The sequence below is a fragment of the Galeopterus variegatus genome, unplaced genomic scaffold, assembly GCF_000696425.1.
Source record: "Galeopterus variegatus unplaced genomic scaffold, G_variegatus-3.0.2 Scaffold405, whole genome shotgun sequence".
NCBI classification, from domain to species: Eukaryota; Metazoa; Chordata; class Mammalia; order Dermoptera; family Cynocephalidae; genus Galeopterus; species Galeopterus variegatus.
This window is the reverse complement of record NW_007726516.1, coordinates 535,584-560,281: the sequence shown is the minus strand read 5'-3', so window position 1 is coordinate 560,281 and position 24,698 is coordinate 535,584. Positions and strand designations below refer to the sequence as shown.

Here is a 24,698-nt window from a genome sequence, read left to right as displayed (position 1 = left end):
TTGGGGTGGCATATTCTAGTCCTCTTCATTATCTAAACAATAAAGAAAAAGAATTAATTAAAATTCAAGTTTTGTTTAACATTTCCTTTATAAAAACATACAAAATATGAATTGGTATGTGAATTTTATTTTGGACATATTGCTTATTATTATAGTACTGTATTAATCATCAGCGTTTACCTAATTTCTTTTAATTCAGAATTATTTTGGGTAAAGCAAAATAATTATTTAGCAATAAAAGGCCAAAATTAATTGTGTTATGAAGATGATTACTTAGGCACTTCATAGAAGCATGTTATGGACTTAATGCTGGACTATCGAATAAAACCTCAGTGTTTATTTTGGATTGGAAAATGTAACAGACTTCCACAACATTTGCAGCCACCAGTCTCTCTATTGTCACCACTTTTCTCTGTACTTGTCCAGGGTTTTCATCAGTGAGTAGAGCGTATTTAAAAACTCTGCTTTCTAAAACCTCAGCCATTAGCCTGATAAAGTACAGGTGTTCCTCAACTTACACTAGGGTTACATCCCCATAAACCCTTCATATGTTGAAAATATCGTGTCAAAATGAATTTAATATTTCTAACCTACTAAACATCATAACTTAGCCTAGCCTACCCTAAATGTGCTCAGACATGTACATTAGCCTACGTTTGGGCAAAATTATCTGGCAAATATGGATTGTTGACCCGCGTGATGGTGTGGCCAGCAACTGCTGCTCACTGCCTTTCCCCAGCATTGATTGCACATGGGAATATCATATTGCATGTTGCTGTCCCAGGAGAAGATCAAAATGTATAGTTTCTACTGAACGTGAGCCATTGTAAAGTCAAAAAAATGTAAGTCAAACCATTATAAGTTTGGGACTGGCTGTATTTTACATTTAACCACCTGCAAAGATCTCATGGTTTGAGGGAAAGGCCATGTTCTCCTCTTCTTAAAATGTTGGAAGACCCCATTCTAATGTGTCTGAGGCTTTGATGTTAGATTACATAGAAGTTCATCTTTTTTTTTTAAATAAAAAGATGACGGGTAAGGGGATCTCAGCTCTTGACTTGGTGTTGTCAGCATCACACTCAACCAGTGAGCTAACCGGCCATCCCTATATAGGATCCGAACCCGGGGCCTTGGTGTTCTCAGCACCACACTCTCCCGAGTGAGCCACGGACCGGCCCGTAGAAGTTCATCTTGATATCTATTTTTAAAGATGATTTTAGCTATATAATTAATATATGAATACATTCTTCTTTAAAAGTTCTAAAATTACAGATAAGATTAAAGTCCCTTTTATGCCTTTCTCATGGCCCCCTCAAGTCAATTTTTCCCCCATTTTCCTAGAGACAGCTGTTGAATTTGGTATGTATACTTCCAGATTTCTATGCTATAAATATATATTATAGTATTGTGTGTATATTATGTTTGTATTTGTATTAGTCCATTTATGTTGCTTATAACAAAATACTTGGAACTGGGTAATTTGTAAGAAAATGAAATTTATTGCTTACCGTTTTCTGAAGCTGGGAAGCCAAAAGCCTGGGGAACGCATCTGGTGAGGGTCTTCCGTGGTGGTGGCTTCAGCGACTCAGGGTATCACATTGCAAGATGGCGGAGGCAGAGAGAGAGAGCCTCTTAAACGTGCTTTTCTTTTAAAGCCCTCAGAGTTATGCCCATGACCACCATTATGAATCCATTCATTAGGGCATGGTTTCAGAATCTAATCAACTTTTCAAGGCCCCACCTTTCAATTACCATAATAGGATTTCCCACCCTCTTTACACTGTCACGGTGGGGACCCAGCTTTCAACACTTTAAACTTTGGGGGGACACAATTCAATCCACTGCAGTATTTAGTGATTTGTCTTAGTGTTTTCTTATTATTAGTCCCTATAGATCTACATCATTCCTTCAAACTGTGCATATTATTTATACTATGAAGCAGTTTAGTTATTTCCCTATTGGTGTATATTTAAGTTGTTTACATTTAAAAAATAACTGCAAACAGTGCTGAAGTTGACATTCTTATACATGTTTTCATGTGTACATGTTCCTCTAGAGTAAATACTGAATGTTTGCACATTTTTAGTTTGATCAGACACTGCTAAGTTGTTCTTCTGAGTAACATTTTATCTTATAATACTGTAGAAACTTAAATTAATTTTTTAAGTTAAGACCTAAACATTGAATTTTCATCTGAAAAGAAAAGTTTTGCTCTCAAGCAGATGCACAATCCCACTTTATAAGCCCTGGACCTAAAAATAAAATAGTCATCATCTGTAGCTGTAGGGGCCAACTGACATATTTTTAGTACAGTGAGTTCTATGAGCACAGAAATTATGGAACAAGACCAAGTCAGGTGGAATTTACCTTGGGAAGATAATAAATAAGCTTACCATAGCCTCAGACAACAGAAGATTCCTGAAGGGTAAAGTATTATTTAAGGATAATTTTTAGGAAAAGGTAAAATGAATCTCCCACAGGCATGAAAATGAGCATGTGTTAAAAATTTATTTTGTTCATAAAACCAGGCAGAAGTTATAATCACTTGAAAGGAAAAGTCAAAACAGCACAAATTTATATGGAGTGGAGGAATATTGAGATGAATTGCACATAGAGACAAAAGTAGTTTTTTCACTGGTAGGGTAGGGAAGAAGTCAAAGCACTATTACTCAGGAAAATAGTTTACTTGTCAGTTACCTACAACTTAGAGAGTTCTAAAATATCTCGAAGGTAATGTACTGGGCTAGAATCTGATAAGCCCGTAGGGTCTGCTATAGATGATCCATAGTTTTACGTTGAAATACATTTTTTCCTATGCTGTGACTAAATATATTTACTTTACTGAAAACAGTACCAGGTCTGGATGACCATTGGGTAGACAGCCTAGACTTGGCAACCGGACTTTGCACAGAACTAAGGGAGATGATCACTGAAAAGATAGGCTTTGAATTGCTTTGGAAACTGCTATATATAACCTAATTCAAATAAGTCAGTGTCAGATAGACAGAGGGCTTGGCCCTTTTTGCTATTTCTGAATAGGAATCCCATTTTTACCATGAGCTCCACCACCTAAACAAGTAACCTTGAACAAGTTGTTTAAAATTCTTTGATACTTGGTTTCTTCACTACCATATGATCCAGCAATCCCATTCCTGGGTATATGTCCAAAGGAAATGAAATCGGAATGTCGAAGAGATATCTGCACTCCCATGTTCATTGCAGGACTATTCACAATAGCCAAGACATGGTATTAACATAAGTGTCCATGAGTGAATGAGTGGATAAAGAAAATATGGTACATATACACAGTAGAATACTATATTTCAGTGTACAATGAGTGAAATACTGTATATTTCAAATTGAATACAGCCTTTAAAAAAAAGGAAATCCTGTCATTTGCAATAACGTGGATGAACCTGAAATAAGTCAGACGCAGAAAGGCAAGTACCACATGATCTAACTTATATGTATAATCTTAAAAAGTTGAACTCCTAGAAACAGAGTAGAATAGTGGCTATCGGACTGGGGGTGGGGAGAGGAGTTATTGGTTAAAAGATACAAAATTACAGACAGGAGGGATAAGTTCAAGAGATCCATTATACCACATGGTGACTATAGTTAATAACAATGTATTGCATACTTGAAAATCTCTGAGAGTGGATTTTAAATGTTCTGACCACAAAAAAAAGAAGTGTGAGGTAAGTAATGCATGTGTTAAGTAGCTTCTTTAAGCCATTCTACAATGTATACATGTATCAAAACATGCTATATACCATATACATATACATAATATATATACATACATGGAATTTTTATTTACCGATTATAAAGGAAAAATAAAAGGTGAACTTTGCCCAGAAAAATAAATGTCTGTCTCTTAACGTTAGACTGTAAGTTTCAAAAGAATTATGACAATTTTGGTCTTATTCAGTGACGTGTCCCCTGCAGATAGAAAAATGCCTATCACATATTTGCCTTCAGTAAATGTTTCTTAAATGAATGGGGCAAATGCCTTCTATCTTATTGTCCTTCCCAGGAAAAATTTCTCAGAATTTGTTCTGCTGGGGCTTTCCTTAGCTAGAGCCAGCACACATGCCATGAAAAGCTAGGGAAAGATGAACTGTGGTGAGAGGAGCTGATAGAGGTACAGAAGGGCAAGATTATATCAAGGTGTTAACAGAACGGAGAATATGGAGTAACAGGAAAGGATAGGACAAGTAGGGGAGGATGGGAAAGAAAGCCACAATCTGTTGTGACACAATTATAGCATTAAGGTTTTGGATGTTTTATTTTACTCTTTGAATAAAGTGATGTAAGTATATTTTTCAATTAAATTCTGGAATTGAAAGATAGTTTAGTCCAACTCTTTTTACATACACAGCATTTCATAGGTAAGAAACAGATCTAGAGAGATGAAGCGACCATTCCAAGTGGCACAATTAATCTGCTGGTAGAACTGAGACTTTTTCTTACTCTAATTCTTTTTTTCTTAATATATGTGTTAGTTTGTCACATACACACAATGTTGAGTTATATTCTGTACATTTGCATTTTCACAAATATACTGCTTTTTCCTTTCCCAACAGGTAGAAAACAGACCAAAGTATTATGGAAGAGAGTAAGTATGGATTATCAGAAAATATTTTATAGATTGGCATATGTACAAGAGACAGGTAAATGGATGATTTTAGCAAAAATAAAAGCAAGATGAAGGATGTATTCAAGTTTGGGGGTTAAATTTTCTTTTTTTTTAATTACAAATTTAATTATTCTAATTGGTGAAAAGATAGAAAATAAAGACAAGTATAAAGAAGAAAATGACATGGGAAAGTGTATACACAATAATGTTAAAGATGCAGGCCATATAAGTAAATAAATAATCCTAGATGTACATGAGGAAAATATATATATCTATGTGTTTGTGTGTGTATGTATGTATTAGGCAAATAGATATATATATATACACATACAATGGGATGTGGATGATTTATTCTATATTTAAGCCTTTCTTTATTTTTCAAATTTTCTCTTAGTATATATTCTCATTATTATCAGAAAAACAAGTAATACATGCTTCCCAGAAACTATTAGTGTCATCCATTTGAAGTATTACCTTTTAAAGTCTTATTTTTCTGATTACTGAAAAGCAGAAATACAGCACTTTGGGAAAAAGAATAAATATCACCTATAATTCCATCATTTCCCAAGTAAAATTCTTTGTTTCTCATGACTTGAGATCATATCAGATAAACAATAACATATAGCAAATATTTTAAAATTATTTAAAATTCTGTGTATGTTTGCAAGAGTTGGGAATGAATCTCAGGCACCTACTTATGAGTTGTGGGGAGGATTATTCCAAACTTAAGAACCTCTAATATTCTTTACAGTTGTATAGTAATTTCTATGGTCACTCTTCTGCTTTAGGCAGTTAGGTTGCTTTTAAACTGTACTATTAAAAGTAGCATCATCAGGGCCGGCCCGGTGGCGCACTGCTACAGTGCGCCGCTTGGGAGTGCGGTGGCGCTCCCGCCGAGGGTTCGGATCCCACATACAGACTGGCCGCTCACTGGCTGAGCGAGGTGCGGGCGCAACACCAAGGGTTGCGATCCCGTTGCCCGTCCCGGTCCGGTATGGGCACGACACTGAGGGTTGCGATCAGTTGCCGGACATGAAAAAAGACAAAAAAAAGGAAAAAAAAAAAAAAAGGTAGCATCATCAGAAACATCTTAGTGTATAAGGGTATTCTGGGAGTAGAATTGGTAGGAATAATTTTAAAGTACTTTATCACCAAGTTTTGTTCCATAATTTGTTTTCTCGAGTTTGATTTTAAGTTAATTACTTTATTAATTGATGTCATGTGAACTTAAAATTTATACCAGTATGCTAATCTAATGGTATCTGTTACTGTGAGGGATAGGTTACCGTCTTCTTGCTTCCAGCAGATCAGAGTGTCACTGGCTGAGCGAGGCGCGGGAGCAACGCCGAGGCTTGCGATCCCGTTGCCGGTCCCCGGTCCGGTACGGGGGCAACACTGAGGGTTGCGATCCGCTGCCGGACACGGAAAAAAGACAAAAGACAAAAAAAATAATAATAATAATAAAAATAAAAATAACACAGGTGCTTAGTGGTATAAATTTCTTTAAAAAAAAAAAAAACAGTTTTAAGACTTAAATTGAGAGAGACTGAACCATTTCCATGAGGAAAAACTCCAGAAAGTTGCTACTGAGTCCTAGTAAAGTTTCTAAATCATTAAGGTGCCATTTTAGGGCCTTGTAAATATATCATTCCAAATTCAAGTGACTATTGTTTCTTTAGTACCAGTAAAAGCTGCAAAGTTTCTTTGAGCAATGGGTCAATTATTGTAGTTATTGCAGTTATTGTAGGGGAGGAAAGACTTTCCCTCTGCCCTCCTAGGTTTGGTAGCTGGGTTTATGAAATAAACTAACAACAGACAGATTAACAGGAGACAAGGTATACAAATGTATTAATTTTTAGTATTACATGCACAGGGGCATCACAGGAAAACTAAAATGAAAAACCAAAAACCAGTGAGATTTGAGAGCTTATATACCATCTTAATGGAAGAAAGGAAGGGGAAATGTAGGCCATTTAGGGGAGAGTAAATGATTTTTAGGAAAGATGAATAGGCCTTTAGAAGACTAGATGGGAGATATGCTAGTTTATGACAGACTTATCTGGGAATGTTGTCGACTTTTAGTCTCTTATCCAGTGATAAGAGTCGATCTTCCCTGGCTGATGAAACTCTTGAGGAGAGGATTGGTAACAGTTGAGTTCCTTGTGAAGGATTTGTCTTTAGGTAGATAAGAGGAGTTCAGAGAAAGCCTCTTCCTGCATTTGCTGTTTTTCAGGTGCCTTCAGCTCAAAATAATCGGTTCACCAATGCATCATATTTTGGGGTGGCATGTCCTGAATTCCTTCATTATCTTTGAGTTACTAAAAGGTTATATGTGTAAGTTCTTTATAAATTGTAATCACCATGTAAATTTAAGGTGGTATTGTATTTTTAATGTAAATGTCACCACTGACTTTTTTTTTCAATATTTTATGTGAGAATGTTATATATGGATCTACCGTGTTTGTGTAAAGAGTGTAGTATTTGTTTATTCTTCTTCCTGTTTTCTTTGTTAATCAAAGATAACAGGGAGTGAAAGCAAGTATTACAGTGTTTGCTTTTAGCTTGAGTATTCAGTAATGCAGATTATGCACATTATTGGGCAATCATGCCAATTAAGGACAACCCAGGGTCCTGGAAAATTGCCAACATAGACTCTGAGCCAAAATTTTGGAGCATTGCCAGTAGTTGGAAGAAAGGAAATGGGGCTCATTTCAGTATATTTTTTAGCAAGTCCATATGGTCAAATGGCTACATGAGAAGGGAATTGTCCTCTCAAGAGAGGTGGTTGATCTTCCCTTAGATGGATGTGCATTTTGATTTCGTGATTGGTAACTGGATTGGATAGCTACTTTGATGCTCTTCTTACCACCACAGAGAAGTTGGCCATAGGCCAGGCTCAGAGAAACACAAGCGTAGTTAAATCCAAGTGCTTCCCTTTGATTATGTGGCAGTACTTAGTCTAGAAAACAACAGAAGGTGGGTGGGGGTGGGGCAGGTTGTTTATTGGAAAATGTGGAAAGCGTGCAGTTTCTGAATTGCCTTTGTTTCTTAGGTTTCACGGCATGATCTCCAGGGGAGTAGCCGACCAGCTCTTGAGTGTGGCTGAGGGGAGCTACCTCATTCGGGAGAGCCAGCGTCAGCCAGGAACCTACACTTTGGCTTTAAGGTTGGTCATGGACCTGCAATTATAAATGCACTTCATTTAAAACCCTCTTAATAGAGGGCTTTAAATTTTAAAAGCATCCAGCATGTAATTGAATTGGTTCTTGTTTTCCTGGGACCTAATTACCATTTTAATAGCTTTGAAATCCTTTAAAAATTCCTCATGAATGGTAGCACTCAGCAATTAAGAATTGAAAAACTTTTTTGGGCCAGCCCGGTGGCGCACTGGATAAGTGTGCCGCTTGGGAAGCGCGGCGGCGCTCCCGCCGGAGGGTTCGGATCCCACATACAGACCGGTTCCCGCTCGCTGGCTGAGTGAGGCGCGGGAGCAGCACCGAGGGTTGCAATCCCGTTGCCGGTCCCCGGTCCGGTACGGGGGCAACACTGAGGGTTGCGATCCGTTGCCGGACACGGAAAAAGACAAAAGAACAAAAAAAAAAAAAAAAAAGAATTGAAAAACTTTTAAAGCATTTTTGTTGTAGCTGCTTCCTTCCATGTTACCTTACCCCTTTTCTCCTGTCTGCCTTGCTGTGTTGGCGTCCATCTATTTCTTGAATAGGGGAAGGGACTGAGACAAAGATCTTTGTAATTCATAAGCTAAAAAGCCTAGTCATTTCTCCTACATTGGTTTTTGGTTCAAGCAGCTTTTCTTGGGAGCTCTTTTCTTTTCCCTGTCAACTGAATTTTGCCTAGTGTTTTGGCAGTTCTTGGCTTATGGTACAGTGCCCAGAAACAAACATTTCCAGTAACCCTGCAATAATAACCCAATAATAAGAACAATAATACAATAACATGCTTATCCATTGGGTTGACCTAATACCAGGCCTCTAACCTCATTTGATCCTCATAACAACTCTATGTACTGTTGTTATCTCCATAGATGAGGAAATAGAGGACCTAGAGGTTGAGTAACTTGGCCAAGGTCACAGATGTAATGTTGTGCAAACAGTTTGACTTCATAGTCTGTGCTCTTAATTGCTCTGCATTGCTGCCTCTCCAAAGGCTTGGAATAATGTTCATTATCTTTGTTCATTCCTTCTTTTGTTCATTCACATATACATTCATCTGTTCTTTGGAAGACACTTAAAAGTAGCAACTTCCTAAGAAAGAGGTCAAAGAAATGATATTTCTTTTGGTAGCCACAAACAGAGAATAGAAAGATGATGTTAGTGCTTAGGACTAATATTAATGTCTAACTCCTTCTCCAGTTATTTAAGTCTGTGTGAGTGAACAAGGACTGCTCTTATTTCTGTCCAGAAGATTTAATAATATTCATCTTTCTGATAAATAAAATAATACACTTCAGTGTTGTTTCATACAGAATTCTGGATCAATTGGATATTTGGAGAATAAAGCTTGTCATAGGAGTTTATGGAAATTGGCTTTTTATGGCAAATTATAAAGTGTAAATCCCCCTTCAATTACTTAATTATATTGTCTTTCAGGTTTGAATTGTGGTATACAGAGGAAAAAATCTGGTCTGGCAATTAAAATACCGATTCATTTTACCACTAATTGAACTAGGAGACTGATTTGGGGCAAATCACAGAATTTCTTGAAGTTGGTTTCTTCATCTTTCTACTTCTAACAGAGAATTATAAAATAATTCTAGAAGTCTGTACCACCACATTTCCAAATAGTCTGGTTATCTGATTGTCTTGGGTAAATAAGCCTTGATGTAAAGGATAGTGGACCAGAATAAAGAAGAAGGAGGTGGCGTGAAATGAGAGACAGAAATCTGCATAACACTTTCTTCCTTTCCCCTTTGTTGCTGTTTCACTCCTTTTTTCCAAGATCACATTAAATTTCTAAAAGTTTAATTTGAATTCAGTTTTGCCTCATGCAAAGTTCAAGTGCTTTCCATTACACCATATCACCTCCCATCTTATAACATGGCTGTCACACAGTTTTCACACTAGCAAATACTTGAGGGCCAAAAATTCAGTTTGGAGAAAAGTAGCATCCAAACCTTCCAAGCTCCTCCTCATTCCTGTCCTCTTGCCCTCTCTCTTTCTACTCATGATTTGGTAAGTTTATGATCACTTCCCATCCACTCCAGCCTAGTAAATCTTAGGATAGAAATTGGAGAACAGATGAACATTAAATTGATGGGAGTGTTTTTAATGCATAGGTCTTGAGTGATATACAGCCTTTCTTTTGTTATTGAAAATCACCATAAAATTGCTACTTGGAAAAGAACTAATAGTAAAAGGGGCAATAGTGGTGTAGAGAGAAGAATTTGTGAATATGCACTGTGAGTAATTTATGTGCTGAAGTAAGATTGACATTACCCTTGTTTTAAACTAGATGTATGGCAGGGAAGTGTTAAGCAGAATATGAAATAGAAGTTTAATGATACATATATTATTCTTATCTGATACTCCCATTTCAACTGATGATTCTCCCATTTCACATCAATTTGTTTTGTTTTTAATGTAATGCATCCATTTGGGGTAGCCAGTTTGCCTTGCTTATAGCCTTCAGTGTTTATTAATCATTTATTGTGTTAATCAAGAACTCTAAAATTAGGAATAAATCCTTGAATGCGAGTTCCTCAATAGATACCTCAATCTATGTCCAAAATCAAACTTATTACTTTTCCTTCAAAGTATACTGTGTCATATTTCCTTTTTAGCTGGCGACACTATTATTCAGTCAGTTCCACAAGACAGAAACCAGGAAATCGTTTTTCTTTTTTCTCCTATGTCTATTTTAAGATGTTTATGTAGGCCCTGGCACCATTCATTTAGAGGCCCCCACCTTACTTTATACTACTATATTCCATATCAAATATATATATTTTTGCTGTTAAAATTGTGTACAGTTTTTTTTAATATAAGTTGCTTTTGACTGATAACACCAAGGTCACAGGTTCAGTTCCCCATACCAGCCAGCCACCAAAAAAAAAAAAATTGCTTTTGAAATTAACTTGTTTTACAGTTTTCCTTCTGTGTTTTGGAGCCAAATATGAACCTTTCTTTTCATATTTTATATCTTTTCATAGACTGTGGAAAGCCCTAGGTACTGTGCCTGTATTAACTAATGGTTAAGAGGAATTTTCCTTTTTTGTTTCTCTTGCACAACCAAACTGAACAATCTTATTTCTTACGTATTTCTCAAAATTTCCTCTCCCTTTCAACTTTAAGCCACCCCCTGGACTATTTCTATAACTGTCTAAGAAATCTCCTGTGTCCAGCCTTGTCCCCTCTAATGTATCCTCCACAGAATCATAAGTGATTAGTCTTAAAGTCCGATGCAGTGATCAGCAAGATTGTAGGGTTGAGTAGGGCAAAGGATTTCAAAGAGCACACCTCCTTTACCCATTAGCATGTCCCCTGCACTTGTTGGGGCCTAATTCTTCACTGATGATCTTTGTGTATAATGCGAGGTGTTATTTAAGGGAGTGTGCATTGTATGTGTGCTGTCACAGTACCAATTTTCTGTAGTCAGAAAAGAGGTTTTTCATTACCTGGCATGGCAGGTCTTCTGTGGGTGACATCTTCTTTTCCTCTTCAGCTGCATCTTCTCCCATATCCCAAGTCAGCCTGAATTTTAGGCTAGGCCTGTCTGTCTTTTCTGCCTCTGCTCATGTTGATTCCTTGATTCAGGAAAAATGATTATTACTCAATGAATGTTTGTTATACAAGGGAAGCACACAGATAGGCATCCTCATATTCAGAATGTATAGTTGAAGAGAATATGCTAGCCCAGGCACTAGGTGATGACTTATGAAGTGTTTCCAAGTGACTTTGGCGTTTTCTGTATTTTTGACAGCATTTGGAATAGCTATAGTTTAATGAGATATCACAGCAAATATCAATTGTGAGTAACCTAAAACAATTTAAGAAGTTTGGTTGAAAACATGTTTTCTTTATGGTTTTCAGAGTTTTAGAACTAATTCTTTAAAAAATATGTTTTGTAAGGCACTTTTACTTACTGGAAGAAAAAATTATTAGGTTCAGTTTAGACATTTTCTATTGTCCTGTCTTCTGGTTTACCAGTCCTGCCCTCTGCTGTGTCTGATCTGCTGTTAAACCCAGTCATTGAGTTTGTAATTTCAGATACTATGTTATTTAGTTCCAGAATTTTCATTTGCTTTTTGGAAATAATGAACTAAGGAGGTAAAAAAGACCAGTGAAGAGCTAATATGCGTGATTATATGAAATGACCTTTTAAATATTTGGCATTTATTTTATCATTGCCACTACTCTACCTGATAAAAATCTAAACAGTATCTGGGTATAAGTATAATCACAGCCCATTCAGAACTATTTTTTTTACTGTTTTTATTTGAAATTTTTATTTTATTTTATTTATTTTATTTTATTATTTTATTTATTTATTTATTTTATTTTATTATTTTATTGAATTGTTATTAGTGCAAAGGGCCTTTACTAACTCAACAAGTTTGTAAGTGGCATTTTCATCCTAACAGCTGTTTACTTTCCCCCTTTAACTAAAATATGTAAATAGGTGAATCATAGCTGAACATTAGGATCTCACTATAATTCCAGCTAAGTCATTCATTTGATGGGGGGTATACTTGGCTCTGTTCAAGTTATTTTTTGAAATATAAAAACATATCTTTAGGGGCCGGCCCGGTGGCGCACTGCTATAGTGCGCCGCTGGGAGCGTGGTGGCGCTCCCGCTGAGGGTTCGGGTATCATAGCTGAACATTAGGATCTCACTATAATTCCAGCTAAGTCATTCATTTGATGGGGGGCATACTTGGCTCTGTTCAAGTTATTTTTTGAAATATAAAAACATATCTTTAGGGGCCGGCCCGGTGGCGCACTGCTATAGTGCGCCGCTTGGGAGCGTGGTGGCGCTCCCGCTGAGGGTTCGGATCCCACATACAGACCGGTTCCCACTCACTGGCTGAGCGAGGCGCAGGAGCAACACCGAGGGTTGCGATCCCGTTGCTGGTCCCGGTCCGGTACGGGGGCAACACTGAGGGTTGCGATCCGTTGCCGGACATGGAAAAAGACAAAAAGGAAAAAAAAAACATATCTTTATATCAGTGTTGCACATTTAATGTGTGTAACTAACATTATGCATTACTTTGACATTATATTGGGTGTTCTATCAATGTTGGTTCCCTTTGATGTGAAATATTCCTTTTTTACAGTGGCTTGAGCTGTTTGTTCATTTTTACTGAGCAGAAAAATAAAATCTTAAATATGGTCTTTACTAAATCTAGAAAAGAAAGCTAGAAGAAGAAACATTTAAAACACCAATGACTGAGATAGGAACCCGTTTAGTGTAATGTATAGATAGAAAAGAGGGAGATGAAAAAGAATAAGGAATTGAGATTTTAAAAATCTATCACAAAATAATTGCAATTACCTACTCAAACTGCTAAAACTTTGGAAGTGAAGTTGTAGTATAGATTTTAGAGTTTGACGAGCCCAAGTTATAGTTGCTTGACCTTGTACATATCTAACCTTTGAAAGCTTTAGCTTTCTATTTGTAAAATGGGGATGATAATCCCAGTTTTTCTCATAAGAAACCTTTTTATAGTCTGTTATCAGCATCCCACTTTCAAGAATCATATTCTCTATCAACTGAGATACTTTCAGCTACAAGTATTATCTGATATTCAAAATAAGCAACTCTATTGGCTTAAACATAAATTGTTTAAGGAAGTATCTCACATAATGAGAAATTCAGAAATGTAATAATAGTGTGTGAATGGTCAGTATTGCAGTGATGTTATGAAGGACTTGTGCTCTTTCTCTTTCTGTTCATGACAACTCACAGCATCAGCTTCAGTCTAAGGCTGGTTTTCCTTGCTGCCAAAAGGTGGCTGCCAGGGCTATCAGAGTTGTGTGCTTCCTTGTTTATGCCCAGCAGGAAGGTCCAAGGGAATCTCTCCTCTATCATGCACTATGTATTTTTCCCTTCAGATCGGTAGGGCCAACATGAGTCTCCATTTCTTATCCCTGGGCCAATAACATCTTCAGGGAAATGCACGTACTGATTGCTTTTTTGATTAGCACCTGCTCCTAGAACTGGGACGTGGGGTCATTTTCTTCTGGAAGGTGAGACTTTGGGAGGAAGGCTGAATGACCAAACAAAACCTGGTTTTCCTTTCTTGTTTTAAATGAAGGAAGAAGGTTGGAGGGAGGGAGAGAAAATGGATACCAATTAGACAGCCAACTATGGCCAGTACAACATTGTTAAGGTGGTTTCCTTGTTAGGCAGTAAGGACCAACCTATCATGTAATTCTTCAAATCTTTCAGTCCTGGTCAGTCTCTTATTAAAAAGTAGTATGAGGGTACTTCAAAAAATTTGTGGAAAAATAGAATTAAAAGATAATACAAACCTTTCCATGAACTTTTTGAAGTACCCTCATATATTCAATTTTAGCTTTAGTAAATAGTAAGAAAATCAGGTGTGAGTTCTAAAGAAAATGTTATTTATGCAAGACTAGGCACCAAAGTTTTGTAAATTGTGTTTTGATAATGTTCTGTTGCCTATAATATTTTAAAAACTTCATTTAAAATATATTTCCTAAACCGACATTAAAATAATTCAGTATTTTAAAGGTGATATGCAAAACCTAATTATGTTAAATTTAGCACAGTAAAACCCATAGTACTTTTGACTAATACATACTTTAAAATATTTATCCCTGGTATGTCACTAGAATATGTCAAGGCCTTTCATGGAAATCAGGGACATGGTCTTCATTGTTAAATCGGGTAACTAAAATAATTCCCCAGATAATCGAATCATCAAAAACAACAGCATTTATTGAGTTTCTGTATTCTGCCAGGTACTATTCAAGTGGGTCAAGAAAGAAGACATTTAAGCTGGCTCTTAAAGGTAGACTAGAAATTTACCAGGTAGATAGGTAGGATGTGATAAAAAATAAGCACTTTAGAAGAAGAAATGGCTAAGGCAGGGGTAGGTAGAACACCATGGAACATATGGCATATGGCAGGCTGCTGGGGGACTGGGAGTGCAGTTAAGTGTGCCAGGAAAGCCTGGTGTTTCATGTTTAAGAATTTGGACTTTCTGTGTAGGAAATGGAGTCACTGAAGGCTTTTAATAGAAGATGGTGATTTTTACATTTGAAATTTAGTAAGATCATTGTTGGAGCAATGAGAATGATGAGTGGAAAGGGTGGTGAGAATTAATTTTCCAGAATTATTTAGATAATTTATTAAGCAGTATTCCTTTGGCTACGGAAAAGTGATATTTAGAAGTGTTTCTAGACATGTTATAGATTTTAAAGGGCTCACTTTGAGGAGAAATGTTAATTCCAAATTTGGCAACTCCAGAGACATTCCTGTTAATCTGACTCATGTTAGATTCTCTAAATTGGGAGAAGAACAAGGTGACATATGTGCCAGAGTCTTGTTAATCCCCAAATCCTGTATCTGCATATTCTAGGATGTATTTGGACATATTCTAGAGAATGCCTTACACCCACAGGACTTGGCACTTTCTTGTTGATTTTATTATGAACATCAAGATAAGAATCATTTAAAAATTTTTTGAATAATGGATAACAAACGAGGATTTAAAAACTGAAAAAGCATAATGTTTGGACAAATTATGTTTTCTTTTAAAAATATGTCATATATCTTATTTGATAAATGCTGAAACATATATATCCTCTATTAATATGAAAAATAAAATTCATTATACATAACATTATGTTAACAAAATTCACAGAAAGAGAATTTGGAGAATTTATTTGGCAAACAGTTTACAAACCAGGGTGACATGGCCTTTCATACAAAACACAAGTGTGCTCTGCTAGAACAAACAGAGGGGCTGTCTTATATGGAGACAGTTCCTGCCCAGGTTCCTACTCCAAATGGCTATGTAAATGAGGGATGCAAGCTTGTTCAGTCCTTTATTATTACTAAAATTGTTTATTGGTCAGGTCCAGGTGGCAAAATGGGGCTCTCCAGCAGTGGTTGATTCTGGTGGCATAAACAGGAACATACAGCTACAAAATTCCCCAAATTCAATTTTTGTTTAGCAAGTGCTCTTCCTGAGGTTACAGGGTTTGTGTGTAAACTCCAGTCAGCAAATGGCTGCTTGGCTCCATTCAGAATTTGGACCCAGTTAGCCACTCAGGATCCATCTTGAAGGATTGGCTCTTTCAAGGTCACAAGTATGTGTGGGATCCTACTGTTTATGTAAGATTGTATATCTGTGAGAATCTTTTTAAGTAGAGAGATGTCTAAAAGAATGATCAAAATGTTCAATGTTTATCTCTGAGTGATGAACTTAAAGGTGTTTGTACCTTTTGAGTTGCCTGATTTTTTTTTTTTTACAGTGTATATATCATTTTGAAATCAGAGAAAAAAATTAATAGGGATGTTTCTATTTTGAGAAGAAATGAAGACATTACCTGTATCCTTGGGTCAAAATGAAAGACAGTACCTCCCAAAACTCTGAAGATTTGACTATAAAGGGAATGTATCAGCTTATTTAAATAATTTGTCATAAGGATTGCTCAGCCCTGGGACAATAGAAAGAGAAGTCACAGAGGCCGGTGTTGTACAGTCCATCTAGGGTCTGTGCTGGAGGGGAATCTTGGCCAAAGTTGGCAGTGCTGTCTCTAGCATGGACAGGAATACAAGGAGCCATGTGGATTTCCCTTCCATTATGCATAATCAATTGGATTTCTTTCCTTCAGTACTTCTCAGGGCCTGTGAGAATTGTTAATAGGAATATACTGCATTTCCCAAACTCATCTGATCATAAGACCCTCTTTTCATAAAATCTCTCAGTGGAACACTCTTTGAGAATGTTCTGTTAAACATTTGGTTCACTCAGTTCCTCTTGCTCTGGACTCCATGATCACCAAGCAACCATCTGATTAGTGGCTTCCCATGTGGTCTGTCTACAGGGAGAGAAAACTTATATATGGGCTGAGTATTAAGAGTCTTTGAGTTATTTTTTATTTTCAGTTAACAAATTAGGATTAAATGCTGGGAGTAGGGTGGGCCCGGTGGCGCACTGGAGAGTGCGCTGCTTGGGAGCGCGGCGGCGCTCCCACCGAGGGTTCGGATCCCATGTGGAGACCGGTTCCCGCTCACTGGCTGAGCGCGGTGCGGGTGCAACACCGAGGGTTGCGATCCCGTTGCCGGTCCCCGGTACGGGCGCGACACCGAGGGTTGCGATCCCGTTACCGGTCAGCAAAAAAGACAAAAAGGTAAAAAAAATGTTGGGAGTAGAGGGAGAAAAAGGAAGGAAATCTACCAGGTTTGTTCTGTTTGGTAAATTCTGATAAACACACAGCCCCCTTCCCCTTCATTCTTTTTTTTTCTTCTTTCACTTCCTTTTTTGATAGATGAATCTAAAAGTGTTAAATTGATAGAGAAAAGAATTTAAGGGCTAGTTGTCTTTCACTGATTCTTTTTTCTTCTTGTTTTCTGACTTTTTTTCCTGGACCAAAAAAGACTGCCTCCTATCCAAAGAGTGTTATGAAACATCTACCTATGACAACCGAGCACTGTTTCTATGTATTACAAAATTGCAACTTCTTCTTTTTTTTTTTTTAACTCTATTTGCAAGCATGGCTTTTGCATTCTTGTATCTTATTCTTTTTATAAATGGGTTTTTAAGTTACAATTAACATACCAATTTACCCATTTAAACTGTACAATTCAATGGTTTTTAGTACATTCACAAAATTATGCAACACAATTTTAAAACATTTCTTCACCCTAAAAAGAAATTCTATACCCATTTGCACTCACTTCCCATTTCTCCCCAGCTCTTCCAGCCCTAGGCAACCACTAATCTACTTTTGTCTCCATAGATTCATATATCCTGGACACTTCATATAAATGGAATTATATAACGTGATATTTTATGACCGACTTCTTTTCCTTAGCATAATGTTTTCAAGGTTCATCCATATTGCAGCATGTACCAGTGCGTTATTCCTTTTTATTAATGAATAATATTGGAAGAAATATTCTAATGTATGGATATACTACATTTTGTTTATCTGTTCATCAGTTGATGGACACTTGGGTTGTTTCCACTTTTTGGTTATCACTAATAATTCTATAAATAATGCTGTTATGGATAAATGCTGTGTACAATTTTTGCATATACATGTTTTTATTTCTCTTGAGTATATACCTAGGAGTGAAATTGCTGGGTCATATTGTAACTCAGAAGCAGCCTTTTGAAGAATTGCCAAATTGTTTTCCAAAGTAATTATAATACCATTACAACCCTACCAGAAAAGCATGGAGTTCTCTACATCCTTGTCAATGCTTGTTATTATGTCTTTTCCAATACAGACATCCTAGTGAGTGTGAAGTGGTATCTCATTATGGTTTTGATTTGCACCTTACTCTTAGGTGGTACTTCGTTTTTCAAATTTTTATCCTCAGTATGATTTTTATTTACTAGTGTTCTGTCAGTTCAAACTTCAGTTCTCTCTCAAAAGTATGCATACATAGCAATGGATTTAAAGCAGAAGGTAGAGAGAGCCAAAAAAGTCGATTTTAAGATAGTTTTTTTTATTTTTAAGGCATGTTATAAAGCAGATTCCATTGAGGATTTCATTTAGTGTAGAGTTTGAGTTTTAAGTACATTTTGGGGCTAATCAATAGGAACTTTGATATGAAAGGATGACTCTCTTACTCTGGTTATCTACTTTGCAAATGGGAACTAGAATCTGACTTGTATATCTACTCTGCAGTTGGAGATATACTAGATTCTCTTAATTTAAGATGCTTCTTAGTAACCAGATCTACAGCCCCAGAGTGTTTATTATGTGGCAGCTTTTCTGTGAATGATTTGGCACACCTAAATATTCTATTAATGGACTTAGTTTTGTGAATATAATAATAGTGAACATTTAACAAATATTTACTGTTTTAGGCATTATGGTAAACACTATGTATAGTGGATTGTGTCCCCCCCAAACTCCCTGAAGCTTGAATTGTGTCCCCCAAGTTTTATGTATTAGAAACTTAGCCCCCACTGTGACTGTGAAGAGTCACAAATCCTATTACGGTAATTGAAAGGTGGAGGCTTGAAGAGGTGATTGGATTGTAGGATCCTGCAGTAGTGAATGGATTAAAAATGGTGGTCAGGGTATGGTTCTGAGGGCTTTAAAAGAAGAGAGAAGAGAGTCTCTCTCTCTTTGCTCTCTCTGCTTCCACCATCTTGAAATGTGAGACCCCTGAGTCACTGTCGCCACCACCAGATGGACTTTGGACTTCCCAGCCTCAGAAACTGTAAGCAATAAATTTTGTTTTCTTATAGATTATCCAGTTCCGTATATTTTGTTATAGCAACACAAAGAGGACTAATACACTATGTGAATTATCCTTTAGTATTTCCCAACTTTTTTCATATTGTAGTACTTACAGAAAATGATGATGTTGTATGATACATTGAGAATGTATGAAGCTGATCATGACCAAATGTGAGTAGCCCAAGGACTTCAGTTGTGTCGGTTCCTTCCTGGCTTCTGAAAGGGCTGGACAAGTTTGATATCTTGTAACCTGTAACATCTATTCATGGCAATACATTGGAAAACAAGTAAGCCCTTGTGGTAGATACTATTATTTTCTGCATTTTACAGAGAAGACCAAGCCTTAACTTGCTCAAGAACAAAAGCTAAGAAATAGAGAAATAAAAAACAACATTCAAAAACAACAAGAAAACATGCAGAACTTAATATAATTTGACAAGGGGAGTGCCACAAGAGTAAACTGTTAGCTTTTAAATCAATTACTTTTTAATAATTAAGATTTTAAAGTTATCAACACATTACCATTTTTATAAAGCAGATAAGCCTTTGTGTAAAGCCTCTGAAGATGAGCAAATGGATGTGGTAAAAAGATGTTCAGATAAGAAAAATGTGTATATGAAGATGGATTATAGTACTTTTAGCTCCTCTCCCTAGAGATAATGCCATTCACAGTTATTTGTCTGTCCTTCCAGAAATTGATAATGCACAAAATATGTATACATTTTTATGGAATGTATATATGTTATATTTTATTTTAAATGATAATTGTTAGTGAGTGGCTAACCATAACAGCAAAGGGGCTCTCTGGTCTTTGCAGAGGTTCGATATGTATACATTTTTATGGAATGTATATATGTTATATTTTATTTTAAATGATAATTGTTAGGGAGTGGCTAACCATAACAGCAAAGGGGCTCTCTGGTCTTTGCAGAGGTTCGACCTAATGTCTGCTTGGCTATATAATTGTGTAATAAATAGCTAATGTGTGCTCACACCATTGTTACCTTGTTAATTTAGTTTTAGCTGATGATTGGTAGTTTAAGAACATGTTGAGCTAGATTCTGTGAATTTAGCTACAGTTCCTATTATGGGGGTTGATGATTGGTGATAGAATAGACAAAATGGTAAAATAGAACTCCTCTGTATTCCATAAATGCAATTGTGATTTACTATATTGTGGCTTTAAGTTTAGAATGCTGATAAGATTCTGTTAAGCAAGGGATTTTTGTGAGAATGTTATTTAATCTTTACAGTTCTGAAGATTTAGTATGAAGAAACTATTGCTACTATCTTAGAAAATGATAAAATGCATTGAAATAAAAAATGTAATTTTGCTGATGATTGAAAAGACCCCCAAATTCCTAATTGAATCTCAGAGTATTAGTTTGGCTTTTAAAGTAAACTTGGCCAAAGAGTTCCTGAGTAAAGCCAGAGAATCATAGTAGATATTGGTAAAGGGGATTTCACATTTTTAAAATATAAAAATTGGTTGAAAGCTTTTTTCATGTTTAAGATAGATCAAAAGGAACTGAGGAAGGATTTTGCTGCTAGTAGGCGTTGACATGGAATGTTCTATGTGTTCTTTTGGTCTGATAGCTCACGATAGGTTTAGTTGGTTACCATGGTTTCTTTTCATTTCCTGCAAATCTTCCTGTGCTATTTGGAATAAGTGGAAAATAATGTTCTGCAGAATAATGTTTCAGAAATGTTTTTCTGCTTCTCTTAGTTAATGTTATGAATCACTTTCTGGGAAATTTTCTGGATATGAGTACGTGATAACACACATGATGACATAGGATTTAGTAGTCCTGCAATATCAGAAAATTGATGTTGATAAAAAGGATAGCATAACTTACTTAAAAATGTAATACCATGTTACCAGTGCCATAAGCTTTAAAAGAATATTGGTATAATCCAGTTTATGTGACGTACCCTCTGGTCAGGTGTGCTTTCATAAAACAAACTATAGCAAGTAATTTATATGACACAGAATGGGGTGGGTAGTTTGACATAAGGCATCTCTTACTTGAAAAAAAATACGTTTCTGAAAATGTGCCTCAAATTAAATCATATTGTACATACACAAATAAGATAGCTGTCTAAAGAGATGAGTATTTTTTTCCCTAACACAGATATATTACAGGAAACATTAAATATGTAGAAAAGAGCAAAGAAAAGCAAAGAAGCACCTCTTATCCTATAACTCGGAGATAATCACTGTTAAATTGTGGTGTATGAAATTCTAGCACTGTTCTGAGTTACATAGAAATAATTTCATACCAAATACATGATTTTACGGTATGCTTTTTTCCAGTTAGCTGTATGTGATGAATATTTTTCATGTCAATAATTATGTGGGAAGTTTGCTATTTGAATTAATCCTTCATAACATTAAGTTTCACCTCCCATTTTTTTAAGCTCTGATTTTCACTTATTGTATTTACTTATTTAAATTTAGGTCCATTCATAAACCTTTGGTTTTTATTAATATGCAAACTATAGAAAATATATAAAATGCAGAAAAATAGGTGAAGAAAAATATTACCCATAATATCACTAACCCCAAAGACAAATACTATTTTTTTGGTATTTTTAAAATGTAGTTTTTTGTTGTTGTTCCTTTGTTTTTAGAAAATTGTCTGGGTGCTGGTGATGGATAAAAATCAAGATCCTCAGCCTTATGGAGGTTCACAATTTATCAGATAGAGAGAGGATTAGACTTTAATGAAATTGTCCCACAAATATAAAGCTAAAAATGGAGATGAGTTCTATGGAGAGAAAGCACAGGGAGCTATGACTGTATAAAGAGAGATCTAATCTAAATCCAAAGTCTCAACCTAAACCTAAATTGCAGTCAGGAAGGCTTTTCTGAGAAAGTACAGTCTGATTTGAGAATTGAAGGCAGTGTGAGAGTGAACTAAGGGAAGAGAGTGAATGAGAGGGCAAGGAAGAGAGCAAATCTGGCAGAGGGACCAGCGTGTCCATGCAACTGGTGTGTACAAGGCTATAATGTGGGAGCGAGAAGGGTGTGGCAGAGGGCAGAGTGAGCTGGAGAGGGAAGAGATGAGGCTGCACCATCTGCTTCCTATAGGCTATGTTAGGAATTTTGCTCTATATCATTTGAGCTGGATTGTGACAGGACCCAAAGTTGAATTTCTTTTTGGTTTCATAGGAGAAACAGCCAAAGGGGAGCAATAGTGGATGCACACAAAAAGTCATTTGTTACATTTTCTCTTAGTAACCTGTTCATGCCCATTGCTCTATACATTTTATATATATTATATATGCAACCAATTTATTATACTTAGTATGCATGTTTTCTCTGTTTTTGTTGGTCTTTGACATAAAAATATTTTAATTTTACGTGGTTGCATTTTCAGAATCTTTTCTAAATGATTTATTTTATTCTTCTTTAGCCTAGAAAGCATCCCCCTCCCAAGAGATTTGATAGTTATATTGATCTTCTTCTAGATTTTATGGTTTATTTTATATTTAAATTTTTAATCTACCATTAATTTATTTTGATACTATATGAAGTAAATATTTCCCAAACTATTTTATGAAATACTTTCTTGAAGAAATCAATAGGTGTCACAGAAGTAAGGTAAAATAAATTTGGGAATGGTTGCACACTGTATACCTGTTCTGGAGATGTTTTTAAAGGCTCTGAGAAGTGTTGCAGTAAAACAAAGTGAACACACATATACTTACTGTTCACACAAAAACTGATAGTTTGTTCAACATTCTATATAATAAGCATTTCCCTAACTTTTTTGATCACAGCACTTATTAACATCTCACAGAATGCAATAGAACATAATTCTAAGTAGATTTATTTGCTAATGGCTAACCAGTGGTTTAAATTCAATCTGGGTAATCCTTCCCCAGTTGCTGGGAATTATTCTTAACATCTTACTGCTATTAACTGTGCTGTGGAATTTGATGAGCTCCTCAATATTGAAGTTGCATTTATTTTAACTGTTCTTAATCCTAGCCGGAAAGACATTGTTAGTCAAATAGATCAGGCGTTGACAACCTTTTTTCTGTAAAGGATCTAATAGTAAGTATTTTAGGCTTTGCAGGCCAGTCGAGAATATCGTATTATACAGGTGTTTATATAGCCACCTAAAAAGTAACCATTTAAAAATTTAAAACCTGTTTTTAGCTTTTTGGTCATACAAAAATAGTCAGTGGCCTGGATTTGGCCCTCCAGCTATAGTTTGCCAACCCCTGACATAGTCACTGTCTGTGTTACTGTTACTATATTTGAAAAATCTTTGTCCTCTTTACACATTCCAGACTTTACATATATACTGGGTCATGGACACAGGGACAAGAAGAGATTCAAGGATTTTAATGTTTTTATTTTCACTTTCCTTTTGTTCAAATATACTTGCTATTTTTTATCAGTGATTTTTGAAACTTATCTATACCACAGTTCTTTCTAATTGTATACACCATGTCTTCTACCTTTTCAGTTACCAAAATTTTTCTGCTGCTAGGCTTCCCCTAGCACTTTTTCATTCAAAAAGGTCCTACTGGCATATATGCACATTTAAAGGAATATATTGTATATATGGTTGATGATATACATTAAAATTTAGTTGATTCTGACATTTGACCAACAAATACGAATTTTGAAGATTTATTGATAAACAGAATTAAGTATTGTAATGTTAGAAACAGGAAAACTAGAAAACACCAACACCCATAACCATCGAAAGTTACAGAAACATTTAATGTAGTCATTATCTGGATTTACTCATTTACTTTGCAAATTGGCAGGATGAATATGGTATATACAAAATGTGAGCTTCTGTGTAGTGATACCTGTGTGTCTTTCTCAGAATTGTGTAAAAACATGATGTCACAAACTGTGAGTTGGACTGATATATCATAATTTTCAGCACAACTTTATTGGTAACTGAAATGCTTTTATTGAAAGATATATATTAAATTAATATACCTACGTAATTAAACTGCCCTCTGTGTTCCAGCCAATTATCACCATATGCTTTTTAGAAAACTGTGACTTAATTGTATTTAGTTTTAAAAAAATTAAGAAAGATTAGGAAGAGGTGAGGTAACAGGCAGATAACATTATGCCTTGGAGATAAATTATGCCTTAGGAAGAGGGCAGAGAATACAGATGAAATATGAAGTAAAGAGGTTTATGGTTTTCTCAAACCTTAATCTTTGGCATATCTGATACATAGAAAAGTTAATGAGTTATGTAGCAGTATCCAATTCTGTCTCAGCATCTTTACAAACCAGTATTTTTATACTCTACTGGGGCTTATAATGAATATATGTTAATCTCATATGTAAAGGAGTATTTTAAAAAATGTTTAGATTTGGCCTTTGTGATTATCATTTTCCAGCTTATATGAATAAAAAAATTTAAGCCAAAAATAGTTAAGGACTTTATAAATGTCATATTAAGCATCCACAGATGTGACTTTAAAGTCCAGTATAGGTATTTTTGTGGGGGGTTTTTTAGGCGTTATTTTTATTTAGTTGTTCTGAAGTCACTTTCCCCTTGTATCAGAAATGTTTCGAAGTCTAGATTTTAATCATATAAATTATTAAAAAACCTTCAACTCTCCTCTGTCAATAAAAGTAAACAACAATTTCTCGGTGAATTGACCTGA

The 24,698-nt window shown here is 35.8% G+C and overlaps 1 protein-coding gene across 1 annotated transcript in view; it reads left to right on the top strand.

The window, feature by feature from the left end:
• CHN1 (chimerin 1) overlaps nucleotides 1-24,698 on the top strand; it is a 131,338-nt gene that overhangs the window by 17,650 nt on the left and 88,990 nt on the right. The window contains exons 3-4 of the mRNA XM_008568392.1: nucleotides 4,587-4,618; nucleotides 7,692-7,805. Coding sequence (XP_008566614.1) covers nucleotides 4,587-4,618; nucleotides 7,692-7,805 — 146 coding nt within the window. The remainder of the gene's footprint in view (nucleotides 1-4,586; nucleotides 4,619-7,691; nucleotides 7,806-24,698) is intronic.